The sequence below is a fragment of the Hyla sarda genome, chromosome 7 (assembly GCF_029499605.1).
Source record: "Hyla sarda isolate aHylSar1 chromosome 7, aHylSar1.hap1, whole genome shotgun sequence".
NCBI lineage: Eukaryota > Metazoa > Chordata > Amphibia > Anura > Hylidae > Hyla > Hyla sarda.
In genome coordinates, this window is record NC_079195.1 from 215,526,772 (window position 1) to 215,545,357 (window position 18,586).

At 45.0% G+C, this 18,586-nt stretch overlaps 1 protein-coding gene across 2 annotated transcripts in view; it reads right to left on the reverse strand.

Annotated features, from left to right (window-relative positions):
* GIPC2 (GIPC PDZ domain containing family member 2) overlaps positions 1-18,586 on the reverse strand; it is a 107,973-nt gene that overhangs the window by 23,883 nt on the left and 65,504 nt on the right. For both annotated transcript variants that reach the window (XR_008846647.1, XM_056532614.1), the window contains exon 3: positions 8,365-8,545. Coding sequence is in view for 1 of the 2 variants with exons in the window: in XM_056532614.1 (XP_056388589.1) it covers positions 8,365-8,545 (181 nt within the window). In the remaining variant the exon portion in view is untranslated. The remainder of the gene's footprint in view (positions 1-8,364; positions 8,546-18,586) is intronic.

Sequence of the window (18,586 nt, forward strand, 5' to 3'; positions counted from 1 at the left end):
TACAAGGAGCTTAATAAAATCTGTAAAAATGTAATAAAAACAGCAAAAATTCAAAATGAGAGACAGGTGGCCAAAGAAAGCAAAACTAATCCTAAATATTTTTTTAGATATATAAATGCAAAAAAACCAAGGACAGAGCATGTAGGACCCCTTAATAATGATAATGGGGAGGTTATCACAGGCGATCAAGAGAAGGCGCAGCTACTGAATGGGTTCTTTAGTTCTGTATACACTATGGAAGAAGGAGCTGACATTGGCCAGGTCAGTGCTGGTAACACATCATGTACAGGTCAGTGCTGGTAACACATCATGTACAGGTCAGTGCTGGTAACACATCATGTAATGTACTGAACTGGCTTAATGTAGAGATGGTACAAGGTAAGTTAAGTGATATAAATGTAAGCAAATCCCCAGGACCGGATGGACTACACCCAAGAGTTCTTAGAGAGGTAAGTTCAGTAATATCTGTACCCCTGTTCATGATATTTAGAGATTCTCTGGTGTCTGGTATTGTGCCAAGGGACTGGCGCAAGGCGAATGTGGTGCCAATCTTCAAAAAGGGCTCTAGGTCTTCCCCAGGAAACTATAGACCGGTAAGTTTAACGTGCATTGTGGGTAAATTGTTTGAAGGACTTATAAGGGATTACATACAGGAATACATAGGGGATAATAGTATTATAAGTGATAGCCAGCATGGGTTTACTAAGGATAGAAGTTGTCAAACCAATCTAATTTGCTTTTATGAAGAGGTGAGTAGAAGCCTTGACAGAGGAATGGCTGTGGATATAGAGGGGGGCTGTGTATATAGAGGGGGGCTCTGTATATAGAGGAATGGCTGTGGATATAGTGTTTCTGGATTTTGCTAAAGCATTTGATACTGTCCCTCATAGACGTCTGACAGGTAAGTTAAGGTCTTTGGGTTTGGAAATTTTAGTTTGTAACTGGATTGAACACTGGCTCATGGATCGTACCCAGAGAGTGGTGGTCAATGATTCGTACTCTGATTGGTCCCCGGTTATTAGTGGTGTACCCCAAGGTTCAGTACTGGGACCGCTGCTGTTTAATTTATTTATCAATGATATAGAGGATGGTATTAACAGCTCTGTTTCTATCTCTGCAGATGACACCAAGCTTTGTAGCACAGTACCGTCTATAGAGGATGTGTATATAGAGGGGGGCTGTGTATATAGAGGGGGGCTGTGTATATATAGAGGATGGTATTAACAGCTCTGTTTCTATCTTTGCAGATGACACCAAGCTTTGTAGCACAGTACAGTCTATAGAGGATGTGCATAAGTTACAAGATGACTTGGATAGACTAAGTGTCTGGGCATCCACTTGGCAAATGAGGTTCAATGTGGATAAATGTAAAGTTATGCATCTGGGTACTAATAACCTGCATGCGTCGTATGTCTTAGGGGGGATTAAACTGGCAGAGTCACTGGTAGAGAAGGATCTGGGTGTACTTGTAGATCACAGACTACAGAATAGCACAATGTCAGGCTGCTGCTTCCAAAGCCGGCAGGATATTGTCATGTATCAAAAGAGGCATGGACTCAAGGGACAGGGACATAATACTCCCCCTTTATAAAGCATTGGTACGGCCTCACCTGGAATATGCTGTTCAGTTTTGGTCACCTGTCCATAAAAGGGACACTGCGGAGTTGGAAAGGGTGCAGAGATGCGCGACTAAACTAATATGGGGCATGGAACATCTTAGCTATGAGGAGCGATTAAAGGAGTTACAATTGTTTAGTCTTGAGAAGAGACGTTTAAGGGGGGATATGATAAACGTATATAAGTATATTAATGGCCCATACAAAAAATATGGAGAAAAACTGTTCCAGGTTAAACCCCCCCAAAGGACGAGGGGGCACTCCCTCCGTCTGGAGAAGAAAAAGTTTAGTCTCAAGGGGCGACACGCCTTCTTTACCATGAGGACTGTGAATTTATGGAACGGTCTACCTCAGGAACTGGTCACAGCAGGAACAATTAACAGCTTTAAAACAGGATTAGATACATTCCGGGAACAAAATAAGATTAATGCTTATGAAGAAATATAAAATCTCATCCCTTCCCCAATATCGCGCCACACCCCTACCCCTTATTTCCCTGGTTGAACTTGATGGACATATGTCTTTTTTCGACCGTACTAACTATGTAACTATGTAACTATGTAACTATATACCTCACCTCCACCTCTATCTGTATACTGTTCTCCTGCTATCTCTATAAGATCAGGATATATAGTAGTTATACACCTTCCCTCCAGCTCTATCTGTATACTGCTCCTGCTATCTCTATAAGATTAGTATATATAGTAGTTATACACCTCTCCTCCAGCTCTATCTATATACTGCTCCTGCTATCTCTATAAGATTAGGATATATAGTAGTTATACACCTCCCCTCCAGCTCTATCTGTATACTGCTCCTGCTATCTCTATAAGATTAGTATATATAGTAGTTATACACCTCTCCTCCAGCTCTATCTGTATACTGCTCCTGCTATCTCTATAAGATCAGGATATATAGTAGTTATATACCTCCCCTGCAGCTCTATCTGCATACTGCTGCTGTCTATGGGATCAGGATATATAGTAGTTATACATCTCCCCTCCAGTTCTATCTGTATACTGCTGCTGCTGTCTCTATAAAATTAGGATATATAGTAGCTATACACCTTCCCTGCACCTCTATCTGTATACTGCTTCTATCTCGATATCAGGATATATAGTAGTTAAATACCTCCCCTCCAGCTCTATCTGTATACTGCTGCTATCTCTATGAGATCAGGATATATAGTAGTTATATACCTCCTCTACAGTTCTATCTGTATACTGCTGCTGCTGTCTCTATAAGATCAGGATATATAGTAGTTAAATACCTCCCCTCCAGCTCTATCTGTATACTGCTGCTATCTATGGGATCAGGATATATAGTAGTTATATACCTCACCTCCACCTCTATCCGTATACTGTTCTCCTGCTATCTCTATAAGATCAGGATATATAGTAGTTATACACCTCCCCTCCAGCTCTATCTGTATACTGCTGCTATCTATGGGATCAGGATATATATAGTAGTTATATACCTCACCTCCACCTCTATCTGTATACTGTTCTCCTGCTATCTCTATAAGATCAGGATATATAGTAGTTATACACCTTCCCTCCAGCTCTATCTGTATACTGCTGCAGCTATCTCTATGAGATCAGGACGTATAGTAGTTTTACACCTCCCTCCCAGCTCTATCTCTATGAAACCAAGATATATAGTAGTCATACACCTCCCCTCCCAGCTCTATCTGTATACTGCTGCTGCTATCTCTATGAAACCAAGATATATAGTAGTCATACACCTCCCCTCCCAGCTCTATCTGTATACTGCTTGTGCTGCCTCTATGGCATCAAGACATATAGTAGTTATTCGCCTTGTTACTACACATAATAAAAAAATAAAAATAAACACTTGTGAGTCTAATCAGTTCTCTTGAGCGACCTCCAGCACTAGTAGCCTAATTAGATGACTAGGTGCAGTGATCAAACTCCACCCCTCTCTCTCTCTCTCTCTCTCTCTCTCTCTCTCTCTCTGCAAAGTCAGAGGTATTATGGGAAATGTAGGCAGCATTAGGAAATCATTTCAGTGATGGAATTGCTTCCAGTATAGAGCCAAACTCTATGCCTGCCCCATCAGCCAAAACAGGTAAGCACAAGACGTACACAAGAACCTCCTACATTTTTCTCTAATAACAGCCTATGCTGCACTATATATAAGAAAACAAAAAATCCTGGAGTGCTACTTAAAAGATCCCTAAACATACAAAGTATGTATCTGCAGTGCACTACACCATGACACCTGATGCTATTGGCACAGCGTGGCATTCATTGCAGTGCGCTGAGCATGGCAGCATGACGCTCCACCATGTAAAAGTCGGCCGCCACCAGGTGTGCAAAATGCTACCTAAAGTGCAAAACCTGCTGATATCAGTAACACATATGCCTGTAAATTTTTCTTAAAGGGGTACTTCGGTGGAAAAAAAATTTTAAATCACCTGGTTCCAGAAAGTTATACAGATTTGTAAATTACTTCTATTTAAAAAAAAATCTTAATTCTTCCAGCTGCTGTATGCTCCAGAGGAAGTTGTGTAGTTCTTTTCAGTCTGACCACAGTGCTCTCTGCTGCCACCTCTGTTTGTGTCAGGAATTGTCCAGAGTAGGAGAAAATCCCCATAACAAACCTCCTGCTCTGGACAGTTTCTGACACAGACAGAGGTGTCAGCAGAGAGCACTGTGGTCACACTGGAAAGAACTACACAACTTTCTGTGGAGCTGAAAAGTACTGGAAGGATTAAGATTTTTTAATTGAAGTCATCTACAAATCTGTTTAACTTTCTGGCACCAGTTGAATTGAAAAAAATGATTTTCCACCGGAGTACCCCTAGAGTACTCCGGTGGAAAACTTTTTTTTTTTAAATCAACTGGTGCCAGAAAGTTAAACAGATTTGGAAATTACTTCTATTTAAAAATCTTAAAGGGGTAGTCCAGTGGTGAAAAACGTATCCCCTATCCTAAGGATAGGGGATAAGTTTGAGATTACGGGGAGTCCGACCGCTGGGGCCCCCTGCGATCTCTCTGTACGGGGGCCAGGCTCTCCGGCCAGATAGCGGGTGTCGACCTCCGCACGAAGCGGCGGCCGACACGCCCCCTCAATACATCTCTATAGCAGAGCCGGAGATTGCCGAAGGCAGCACTTCGGCTCTGCCATAGAGTTGTATTGAGGGGGCGTGTCGGCCGCTGTTTCGTGCGGAGGTCGACACGCCCCCTTCCCGCGGGCTGTCGGGGCTCCGTACAGGAGATCGCGGGGGCCCCCAGTGGTCGGACCCCCAGCGATCTGCAACTTATCCCCTATCCTTAGGATAGGGGATAAGTTGTTCACCACTGAGTCACCACTGGACTACTCCTTTAATCCTTCCAGTACTTATTAGCTACTGAATACTACAGAGGAAATTCTTTTTTTTTTTTTTTTTTTTGGAACACAGAGCTCTCTGCTGACATCACAAGCACAGTGCTCTCTGCTGACATCTCTGTCCATTTTAGGAATTGTCCAGAGCAGAATATGTTTGCTATGGGGATTTTCTCCTACTTTGGACAGTTGTTAAAATGGACAGAGGTGTCAGCAGAGAGCACTGTGCTCGTGATGTCAGCAGAAAGCACTTTGTTCCAAAAAGAAAATAATTTCCTCTGTAGTATTCAGCAGCTAATAAGTACTGGAAGGATTAAGATTTTTTAATAGAAGTCATTTACAAATCTGTTTAACTTTCTGGCACCAGTTGATTAAAAAAATAAAAAATAAAAAAAGTGTTTCACCGGAGTACCCCTTTATGGGTCTCGTCACTGGAGATACTGCATAGTCCGCTCCCCAGCTAAATGGCTGATAACAGGGAGCAGTAGATTGGATTCAATCACATATTAAATAGAGTTAACAAAAGGGTTAGGGCAGAGTTTTCCAACCAGTGTGCCTCCAGCTGTTGCAAAACTACAACTCCCAGCATGCCCGGACAGCCGTTGGCTGTCCAGACATGCTGGGAGTTGTAGTTTTGCAACAGCTGGAGGCACACTGGTTGGGAAACACTGGGTTAGTGTCTCTGAATAGTATTCTAATCACACTCCGGTGGGCAGTGCTGGCACCGTATACCCCCATACAGTGGCATTTTCCTGGCACACCTAGGACACAGTTCACATGTAGTGATCTATTCTCTTTCTACTGTTTTTGTGAACTTTGATCTGGCTGCGCCCCCCTCCCCTCCTCCGGAGAACCTGACTCCTTCCACACTTATCAGGCACATACACTTTTCAGTATCTTTTCTATCCATTTCCCTTCTCGTCTTTCTTTGGGGATCATCTTACTGGTTCCTCTGCTCACCAAATGTATGTTGCTTCCTTCTTTAACAGCAGCGGAAATCCAAAGACTTGTCCTCTTCCCCCCCAGAACAAAGCAGTTGGTTTAGGAGGTCTGCAACATACAAGCTGCTGTAGAACTACAAGACCCAGCATGATTGTGCTCACAAAAGTAAAGGATCTATGGGATCAGGCTATATTGTAATTATACAACTCCCCTCCCAGCTCTATCTGTATACTGCTGCTGCTATCTCTATGAGATCAGGATATAAAGTAGTTATACATCTCCCCTCCAGCTCTATCTGTATACTGCTGCTGCTTTCTCTATGGGATCAGGATGTATAGCAGATATTCATCTCCCAGCTCTATCTATATACTACTGTTGCTATCACTCTGGGTCAGGATATATGCTAGGTATACACCTCCCCTGCCAGATCTATCTGTATAGTGCTGCTATCTCTATAGGATGAAGAAACATAGTAGTTATACACCTCCCAACCCTGCTCTATCTGTACACTGCTGCTTGTATCTTTATGGGATCAGGATATATAGTAGTTATACATCTCCCCTCCAGCTCCATCTGTATACTGCTGCTACTATCTCTATGACATCAGGATATATAGTAGTTATATATCTACCCTCCCAGTTCTATCTGTATACTGCTGCTACTATCTCTATGATATCAGGATCTATAGTAGTTATACATCCCCCTCCAGTTCTATCTGTATACTGCTGGTGCTCTCTCCATGGGATCAAGATATGTAGTAGTGATAATTCCACCCTCCCAGCTCTATCTGTATACTGCTGCTGCTATCTCTATGGGATCAGGATCTATAGCAGTAATACATCTCTCCTCCAGCTCTATCTGCTGACACCTCTGTCCATTTTAGGAACTGTTCAGAGTACAGGCAAATCCCCATAGCAAACCTATCCTGCTCCAGACATGTCTTGACTTGGACAGAGGTGTCAGCAGAGAGCACTGTGGTCATACAAAAAAGAACTGTACAACTTCCTCTGTAGCATACAGCAGCTGATAAGTACTGGAAGGATTAAGATTTTTAAATAGAAGTAATTTACAAATCTGTATAACTTTGGGGCACCAGTTGATTTAAAAATAATAATAAATTCCACCGGAGTACCCCTTTAAGCTGCCATGATTTATTAATTATGTCAGACAGGCTATTGGCCCATTCGCCCCATACAATATGCAAGACATGCCAACACAAATCTAAGCTCTGCTCAGCGACACGTAACTAAGCTTAGCTACTTCTTTGTGAGGATAGAATAGTCTTCTCTCTACACCTCATCACCAGCCAAACCCCAGATTCTGGAACCAAGTCCGTGACAAACCAACCAGGAAGAGACACATATAATCCTCCACCATCATAGCAGCGGGCGCGCACATTGTTGACATCTTGATCTGCAAACGCCTTTTCCCTCACTTGGCAATAACCCCGACCACGTAATACTCTTCATGTGTGAAAGGGAATGTAGCGCTGCGATTTTTGTTAACTGATTAAAGCCCAATATTGAAACACATTCCCTGTTCTTTCTCTGTTTCTATTTTCTACAGCAAACCAATGGAGATAAACAACGATAGACAGGAGCTGTACCATTTACATCACTGGGAAACTTTACTGTACATACTCCGTGACCTTTGAAAAGGTCATTCGGCAGGGAGGGGGAGGCTTAGCTGTGAGCCTCATCTATTGTCTTCTCTATCTACTGATGTCGCCTCTCGCTGTAATGTTGTATTGATTACTTTACAAAAGCCTTCTCTTCCTCATCACATACTTATCCAGAAATCTCAGCTTAGCTTAAGGCCTAGTGTCCAAAATGAAAACTGCAAGATTTCAGGATTAATTTATAATAAAGTTTGTGAAGTGGTAAGTTAGAAGAAAAAAAAACATTAAAATTGTTAAAAAATATTTTTTTCTAAATCAACTAGTACCATAAAGTTAAGCAGATTTGTAAATTACTTCTATTTAAAAAATCTTAATCCTTCCAGTACTTATCAGCTTCTGTATGTTCCAAAGGAAATTGTGTAGTTCTTTCCAGTCTGACCACAGTGCTCTCTGCTGACACCTCTGTCTGTGTCAGGAACTGTCCAGAGCAGGAGCAAATCCCCATAGTAAACCTCTCCTGCTCTGGACAGTTCCTGACATGGACAGAGGTGGCAGCAGAGAGCACTGTGGTCAGACTGGAGCATACAGCAGCTGATAAGTACTGGAAGGATTAAGATTTTTAAATAGAATACATTTACAAATCTGTTTGTTTACTTTCTGGCACCGGTTGATTTAAAAAAAAAATTGTTTAACTGATAACTTAATAGATAGAAGTAAGAATATTTGTCGTCAACAACAACAACATGTTTATTGTTTCCGGGAATATGCAAGCAGCTAAAATAAAAAGATATTCCTAGTTTATAAAACAAAAAACTAAAAAATACAAGATACAGGACTTACCGAAGGCTTTTAAGGGCTCTATTAATTTCATGGTGAACGTCTGCCCTTTCTCCAGCTCTTTTAGCATCTTGGCAACTTCATAATGGCGCGACCCTACTATGTTCTTCCCGTTAATGGATTCAATGTGGTCTCCAATGTTTATGACTTTAACTTTGTCAATGATGCTGTCTTCTTTAATGCGCTGCAAAAAAAAAAAAAAGAGAAAAATATAAATATATAAATCAGACAAATTAAAGTGTAAATGTCACTTTAAATTTTTTTTTACGTGTCCGAGAGACATGTTAAAGGTTTTGATCAGTCGGGGGCTGAGTGTTTAGACCTCGACCGATTGATAGAACGAACTCGAACGGCGTCGGGAGCTTGTGATGTCATAGCCCCGCCCCCCTCATGACGTTACACCCCGCCCCCTCAATGTAAGTCTATGGGAGGGGGCGTGACGGCCGTCACGCCCCCTCCCATAGACTTGCATTGTGGGGGCGGGGCGTGACGTCATGAGGGGGCGAGGCTATGACGTCGCCTGCTCCAGCGTTCGGAACAGTTTGTTCCCCTTTAACACTCAGACTTTATAACATCTCAAAAGTTTATATTTGTAGAAATGCTCATTTAATGTTCATTACCTTAAGAGGAACTTCACAATTATTATTATCTTTCTTTTTTTTTTTTTTTTTAAACAAATCTGATCAATAGTGCGGGGAGAGAGAAGACATAGCCATCCTGATCAGTTCTAGACTAGATTTATAGTTTTCAGTTAATCAGTTGAGTCATTTCTGAGAGCAGGGGTGTAGCTAAAGACTAATGGGCCCTGGAGCAAAAGTATATCTTGGGACCCCCATGCCCCTGATGATCTGTGCCATCATGTTCCCCCTAATGATCTCTGCTGTCATGCCCTATAATCTGTGCCACCACACCTCCATAATGATCTGTGCCACCATGCCCCCCTCATAATCTGTGCCACCAGGCCCCCCTAATGATCTGTGCCACCAGGCCCCCCTAATGACCTGTGCCACCAGGACCCCCCCCCTAACGATCTGTGCCACCATGCCCCCCTCATAATCTGTGCCACCAGGCCCCCCTAATGATCTGTGTCACCAGGCCCCCCTAATGATCCGTGCCACCAGGCACCCCCCCCTAATGATCTGTGCCACCAGGCCCCCCCCCTAATGATCTGTGCCACCAGGCCCCCCTAATGATCTGTGCCACCAGCCCCCCCCCCCTAATGATCTGTGCCACCAGCCCCCCCCCTAATGATCTGTGCCACCAGGCCCCCCTAATGATCTGTGCCACCAGCCCCCCCCTAATGATCTGTGCCACCAGCCCCCCCCCCTAATGATCTGTGCCACCAGGCCCCCCTAATGCTCTGTGCCACCAGCCCCCCCCCCCACCCCTAATGATCTGTGCCACCATGCCCCCCTAATGATCTGTGCCATCGGGCCTCCCTAATGATCTGTGCCACCAGGCTCCCCCCTAAAGATCTGTGCCACCATGCCCCCCTAATGATCTGTGCCACCATGTCCCCCCTAATGATCTGTGCCATCAGGCCCCCCCCTAATGATCTGTGCCACCATGCCCCCCTAATGATCTGTGCCACCAGCCCCCCCCTAATGATCTGTGCCACCAAGCCCCCCTAATGATCTGTGCCACCAGCCCCCCCCCTAATGATCTGTGCCACCATGCCCCCCTAATGATCTGTGCCATCGGGCCTCCCTAATGATCTGTGCCACCAGGCCCCCCCCCCCCCTAATGATCTGTGCCACCGGGCCCCCTAATGATCTGTGCTACCAGCCCCCCCCTCCCCCCCTCATAATCTGTGCCACCATGCCTCCCTAATGATCTGTGCCACCGGGCCCCCTAATGATCTGTGCCACCGGGCCCCCTAATGATCTGTGCTACCAGCCCCCCCCCTCCCCCCCTCATAATCTGTGCCACCATGCCTCCCTAATGATCTGTGCCACCGGGCCCCCTAATGATCTGTGCCACCAGGCCCCCCCCCCCCTAATGATCTGTGCCACCGGGCCCCCTAATGATCTGTGCTACCAGCCCCCCCCCCCCTAATCATCTGTGCCACCACACCTCCCTAATAATCTGTGTCACCATGCCCCCCTGTGCCATCTTGCCCCTAACCATCTGTGCTATAATGCCCCTTATCTACTGTGCCTCCGTGCTCCAATGGTCTTTGCCACATTGTCCCTAATCTACTATGCCGCTGTAATGTCCCAGTACAGGACATGGTTCTGTACTACCCTTAGGCCCTGTCAGGTTGAGTCCCTCAGTGACCTGGAGGCTCTCCTGCAGTGTCTCCCCTGCCGTTATTATAAGTGTCATTTATTGCCATAGGATTATAGTCAGCGCATTAATGTATAGATAGTATAAAAGACCTGTGAGATGTCTGAAGGACCTGATGAATGTCACGTTATGTTATGTTGTCACATGATGTTACCCAGAGGGCACCTGCTTAACCTATGACCCGCAGCTTGACCAATGGGCTTTGGCTCCGCCCACCCCCTCTATATAAGGGGCGGCCATTACAATTCTCTCTCTTCCACCACTTTACTGAGACCAGCAAACACCAGAGATCTCATATCTACCTCTCCTGCTCTGGACAGTTCCTGACATGGACAGAGGTGTCAGCAGAGAGCACTGTGGTCAGACAGAAAGGAAATTCAAAAAGAAAAGAACTTCCTCTGGAGCATACAGCAACTGATAAGTACTGGAAGGATTAAGATTTTTTAATATAAGTAAATTACAAATCTGTTTAACTTTCTGGAACCAGTTCTTTTAAAAGAAAATATTTTTTAGTGGAGTACCCCTTTAAGAGAATGACATTCTCACATATGATTTACGGGAATCACATTTACATAGGTGATAATTAGTGTTGAGCGGCATAGGCCATATTCGAATTCGCAATATTTCGCAAATATACCGACGAATATTGGTCATATATTTGCTAAATTCGCAATATTCGCTTTTTATTTTCGCATATACGAAAATTAGTAGAAACCATAATTAACATAAGTAAATATTCGCATACGCGAAAATTAGCAAATGCGAAATGCGGAAATTAAACAAAAAATTCATGTATGCGAAAGTTATCATAAATCTAAATTCGCATATGCGAAAATGAGCATAAGCCATAATTCGCGAAAAGTATCAAATGCGGAAATTATCATACATAGATATTCGCATATGCGAATATTTACAAACCCAACAAGAGGTATGAACATAAGTTCGCATATACGAAAATTAACATATACTAAAATTCGCACATACAAAAAATTAGTGCATGCTAAGATTTACAGATCAAAATTCGCATATGCTAATATTCGCGTACGCGAAAACTTTTATACACAAAAAAAAATCGCATATGCGCAAATTCGCACGCCAGTCTCCCACAGTAGTATTAGAACCTTCTTTACACTAGTGTTGCTCGCGAATATTCGCAATTCGCATTTTATTCGCGAATATAGCGCTATATATTCGTAATTACGAATATTCTTTTTTGTTTTTTTTTCACAGTACACATCACAGTGATCATCCCTCTCTGCTTCCAGCTTGTGTGGTGTAAAGAAGACTCTAATACTACTGTGTGAGACCGATGTGTAAATGTTCGCATACGCGGAAATTAACATTGCTAATTTACGCATATGCGAATTTCCACCTATGCTAATTTTTGCATATGCAAATTTTCGTATATGTTAATTTTCGCACATATGAATATTCGCATATGCGTAAATAAACCGAGAATGTTACGATTATGCGAATATTCGCGAATATGACGAATCTTCGTCCATATATTCGCGAATATTCGCGAATTCGAATATGGCCTATGCCGCTCAACACTACTTTACACCACACAAGCTGGAAGCAGAGAGGGATGATCACTGTGATGTGTACTGTGAAAAAAAAAAAATGAATATTCGTAATTACGAATATATAGTGCTATATTCGAGAATATTCGCGAATTCGCGAATATGCGATATTCGCGAATAAAATTCGCATTGCAAATATTCGCTAGCAACACTTGTGATAATACACACGGAAGCGAATGTCGGGGTAAATCCCTGTGAAGCTATAGAGAAGCGAAGAGCAGAGCGGGGGATTCCTCTGTCCGCACTCTCAGTATATATTGGCAATGAATCACTCCGCTCCCTAAAAATACCCCCAGAGTGTTACTGTAACCGCAGAGAGAGGCAGAAACAGATTGTACTGTGTATGTGGTGGTTTCATGTCCCTGCGGTTTATAGTGCGCACAAGTCTATTTACGTAAAGGAATGAAGGAGCATTGTCCACTGCACCCGGTTATGTTAGAGGCCGGATGACAATCAAGATGCTTCTTTATGACTTGTCATTTAGTTTCCCAGGTTCCTGGATGGCAAATCTGCCGAAATTTCCAGTAATTACTCCTACTCACATATGGCGCCACCTATAGCGACACCTCCAAGATGTATATAAGGTACATGGATGGTGAGTTCCTTCATATACGGTTATAGGGACATAAAGGGGAACATGTACAGCACTGGTCAAACCCGGAGCACAGTGTGTGCCCATTATATACCATCCTTAAAGGGGTACTCTGGTGCTTACACATCTTATCCCCTATCCAAAGGATAGGGGATAAGATGCCTGATTGAGGGAGTCCCGCAGCTGGGGACGCCCGTGATCATGCACGTGGCCTCCTCGCGGCTATCACGCCACCTCTCGTAGGCTTGCATTGAGGGGCGGAGCGTGACGTCACACGCCACGGGCCCTGTAGTCGCCCGTAATCAGAGCCGGAGCAAACACGCTCCGGGGACTGATTACAAACGGGGTGCCGCGTGCATGATCACGGGCGGCCCCAGCTGCGGGACTCCCGCGATCAGGCATCTTATCCCCTATCCTTTGGATAGGGGATAAGATGTGTAAGCACCGGAGAACCCCTTTAAAGGGATACTCCACTGAAAACATCTTATCCCCTATCCGCTGCGGCACCCCTGTCATTCGGTGCACGGAGGGAACTTCGCTCCATGCCCGATGAGTGGCGATGCCTGCCTCCATGCCCCCTCCATTCACGTCTATGGGAGGAGGCGTGACGGTTATGTACTAGCCGTCACGTCTGCTCCCATTCACATGAATGGAGGGGGTGTGGCGTGACATCATGAACACGGAAGCTTGCAGCTTCCGTGTTCATGATGTCACGCCACACCCCCTCCATTCATGGGAGGGGAACCCCCTCGATCTCTGGGCCGGCAGACGCCATCGCTGCCGGCGCAGAGATGGCTGGGGTCCCCAGCGGCAGGACCCCAATAATCTAACATCTTATCCCCTTTGAATAGGGCATAAGATGTTTACAGCGGAGTTCCACTTTAAGTAAGGGTCTTGCAGCATTTTGAACTGTGCTGCATTCTAGTACAGTTAAGGGGCAAGAATTAATCCCCTCTAAAAGGTGGTGTAACAATTCACATCTACAGCGCCCCACAACATCACAGCCACCATTAAAGCAGCAATTCCGTCAATCCCCCGACAGCACCCCCATCGCTGCCACCATAACACATTTACAGCTACAGGGAGCCACAGTGCCCCTTTCACAGCCATAAGACATTCTGACATCCACTGCTCAGGAAGGGGCGTGCCCAAGGCAAGCACTGAACCTGCCCTCACTCATTATGCACTTACTTCCTCCCTGAGTCTGCTGTGCTGGACCTCTTCATTTAATCACTGCAGCCTGCACTGTAACCCCCTCCTCTCTGTTTTCATGTTGTCTGACAGACAGGACAGGAGTGAGCACAGAGGAGTGCTAGTCCCATCCTCACTTCCTGTCAAAACAATAGTGTCCCTATCATGCCACAAGACTTTATCTCAGCCACAGTGCCCCCTTCACAGGTGCTATGCCTCTACCACAACCCCACTACACCATCTCAGTCTCTTAGTTGCTTCAAAGCCCCAGTGCCCATCATCCATAGTACCCCGTCACAGCCATGTTGCCATCGGTAAATGGTCCCCATACCGTCCAGAACATAATATGGTCCGGCTGCAGCATCATCTTTGTCCCAGCTGAAGCAAAGGCTGGGACAAAGTTCAGGAAGTGAGGGTGGGACTAGCACTTCTCAATGCTCACTCCTGCCCTGTCTGTCAGACAGCATGAAAACAGAGAGGAGGGGGTTACAGAGCAGGCTGCAGGGATTAAATGAAGAGAGCCAGCACAGCAGACTCAGGGAGGAAGTAAGTGCATAATGAGTGAGGGCGGGTTCAGTGCTTGCCTTGGGCATGCCCCTTCCTGAGACGTGGATGTCAGAAAGAGTGAGCAGCAGAACAGAGGGATTTGTGAGCCAAATACAGAAACTAGACACATAAAAGAGATAGTATGCATCTGCATGACCTCGTGAGTTTATTTATATATATATATATATATATATATATATATATATATATATATATATATATAAAAGCATTGTTTTACTATGATATGGCAGGTACACCTTACAGCTGTAGAGCCCTCTTTACATGCACAGTACCCCTTCCACGTCCTCAATGTCCCATCACAACCATATTGTCCGTTTCACATCCACATTGCCCACAAAACTGACGCTTTGTCTTGAGTTTTCACAGAATAATCCCCACTATTGTGTGCCTACGAGGTTATTAGTATACACATGGATAGTGTATAGAGCCGGGCCCATCTGTTACATCCTGAATCCTGTGCACAGAAAGGGCCAGGGGAGACACACCACAAGTCCCAGAAACCAAGCAAATAGAGATCCAGCATTAGGCATCCAAGTGCAAGCAGATCTTCTTTATTGCTTCCTATTAAAAAGATATACAGTGATCCCTCAACTTACAATGGCCTCAGGTTACAATATTTTCGGTCTTTTCTGGACCATTGTAACTTGAAACCAGATTCAACATACAATGTACAGACAGTCCTGATCTGCGAAACGTGTCAATGGCCGGAAGATCCGACCAATCAGAATGGGCATTCACTGGTAAAACACCTGTATTACTGAATTGTATACACTAAATTCCTGTCTGGTAGCGCCCCCTACAGTACATGGAGGTATTACATGTTCTGTACTCTTTACCTGTATTACTGAAGCGTATGCACTGACTGGTGTCTGGTAGCACCCCCTACAGTACAGGGAGGTATTACATGTTCTGTACTCTTTACCTGTATTACTGAAGTGTATGCACTGACTGGTGTCTGGTAGCACCCCCTACAGTACAGGGAGGTATTACATGTTCTGTACTCTTTACCTGTACCAGGGTTACATTCTCCTTTGGACACCAGGTGAGGGCGGCTCCATGTTACTTTTTTAGGACACTGTGTACTGTACAGTACCCTGAAGAAGCTCCTGTCCTCTACATAGACAGTGATTACAGCTCCCAGCAGATCTTTATTACTTTTATATATATAAGGATTTGCTTTATCTATATTAGTTATTTACTTATTTTTCTTTACTCCTCACTTTTTCCTATTTTTGGATGATAATTTGGGGCTTCAGAACCAATTACCAGGTTTCCATAGAGTTATGGTCTCAACATACAATGGTTTCAACAAACAATGGTCGTCCTGGAACCAATTAATATTGTAACTTGAGGGATCATTGTACATCCAGTACTGAATAGCATCTGACAGGTTTTGGCCCTAATAGACCTTACTCATAGTTCACCATCTATGAGTAAGGCCTACTAAGGCCAAAACCCGTCAGATCTGCTTTTAATCAGATTCCTATTGCTGGATTTCTATTCACTTAGTACTGAATAGCATCTGATGGGTTTCAGCCCTAGTAGACCTTACTCATAGTTCACCATCTATGAGTAAGGCCTACTAAGGCCAAAACCTGTCAGATCTGCTTTTAATCGGATTCCTATTGCTGGATTTCTATTAATTTAGTACTGAATAGCATCTGATGGGTTTCGGCCCTAATAGACCTTACTCATAGTTCACCATCTATGAGTAAGGCCAACTAAGGCCAAAACCTGTCAGATCTGCTTATAATCGGATCCCTATTGCTGGATTTCTATTCACTTAGTACTGAATAGCATCTGATGAGTTTCGGCCCTAATAGACCTTACTCATAGTTCACCATCTTTGAGTAAGGCCTACTAAGGCCAAAACCCGTCAGATCTGCTTATAATCGGATCCCTATTGCAGCATTTCTATTTGCTTAGTACTGAATAGCATCTGACGGGTTTCGGCCCTAGTAGACCTTACTCATAGTTCACCATCTTTGAGTAAGGCCTACTAAGACCAAAACCCGTCAGATCTGCTTATAATCGGATTCCTATTGCACCATTTCTATTTGCTTATTACTGAATAGCATCTGACAGGTTTCGGCCCTAATAGACCTTACTCATAGTTCACTATCTATGAGTAAGGCCTACTAAGGCCAAAACCTGTCAGATCTGCTTTTAATCAGATTCCTATTGCTGGATTTCTATTCATTTAATACTGAATAGCATCTGATGGGTTTCGGCCCTAGTAGACCTTACTCATAGTTCACCATCTATGAGTAAGGCCTACTAAGGCCAAAACCTGTCAGATCTGCTTATAATCGGATCCCTATTGCTGGATTTCTATTCACTTAGCACTGAATAGCATTTGATGGGTTTTGGCCCTAGTAGACCTTACTCATAGTTAACCATCTATGAGTAAGGCCTACTAAGGCCAAAACCCGTCAGATCTTCTTTTAATTGGATTCCTATTTCTGGATTTCTATTTGCATAACCCAGTGTTTCCAAACCAGTATGCCTCCAGCTGTTGCAAAACTACGACTCCCAGCATGCCCGGACAGCCAATGGCTGTCCGGGCATGCTGGGAGTTGTAGTTTTGCAACAGCTGGTGGCACACTGGTTTGGGAACAATGGGTGCCGATGCCGCCGGCCCTGGCAGTGTCCTCAAAATAGAATGACACTGCTGCTATAAAAAGGGAAGCTGGGATCTACCGGCATACTTGCTTGGTATCACATGACGCAGGATGCACGCCGTCCGCGCCGCGCTGACACATGTTTACAGCTGTGAAAAATTGTTGTATTACAACCTCATTAATAAACCGAATAAACATTAACAGGGCTTATGAAAGAGAAATCCGCCATGACAAAGGGACCCAGGGCCCGTCCGTCCACACAGAATCTCGGCCCTGCTCTTCTATTCATCTCTTATGACAGATCAGTCAGTATGTGCGGGTGTCAATTACCAGACCTGTCTTCATGTCTGTATCCCTGACCTCGCCGCTCGCCCCTTTCACCGCACACAGTCAGACGCCTTCATCTGAAGTATTATACTACATGTGGCCGGGAAGAATCCGTCATCTGTTCAGTGCAAATAAAAACGTACACGATGCCGCCGCCGCCGCCGCAATATAGGTGCCCGCAAATATATTTTATAGGCTATTGTTACGCCGAGCGCTCCGGGTCCCCGTTCCTCCCCGGAGCGCTCGCAACATCCTCGCAATCGCAGCGCCCCGGTCAGACCTGCTGACCGGGTGCGCTGCGATACCTCTTCCAGCCGGGATGCGATTCGCGATGCGGGTGGCGCCCGCTCGCGATGCGCACCCCGGCTCCCGTACCTGACTCGCTCTCCGTCGGTCCTGTCCCGGCGCGCGCGGCCCCGCTCCTTAGGGCGCGCCGGGTCTCTACGATTTAAAGGGCCACTGCGCCGCTGATTGGCGCAGTTGGCTTAATTAGTGTATTCACCTGTGCACTTCCCTATATAACCTCACTTCCCCTTCCCTTCCTTGCCGGATCTTGTTGCCATCGTGCCAGTGAAAGCGTTTCCCAGTGTGTTCCTAGCCTGTGTTCCAGACCTCCTGCCGTTGCCCCTGACTACGATCCTTGCTGCCTGCCCCGACCTTCTGCTACGTCCGACCTTGCTCTTGTCTTCTCCCTTGTACCGCGCCTATCTTCAGCAGTCAGAGAGGTTGAGCCGTTGCTAGTGGATACGACCTGGTTGCTACCGCCGCTGCAAGACCATCCCGCTTTGCAGCGGGCTCTGGTGAAAACCAGTAGCAGCTTAGAACCGGTCCACTAGCACGGTCCACGCCAATCCCTCTCTGGCACAGAGGATCCACCTCCAGCCAGCCGAATCGTGACAGCTATGAAGACACCCCTCAGTTGTAAAGATGGAAGTGTCCTACAGATTATCATGCAGAAGAAGCTTTAAAGGGGTACTCCCCTGGAAAAAAATGTTTTTAAATCAAATGGTGGCAGAGATTTAAACAGATTTGTAAATGACTTCTATTTAAAAATCTTA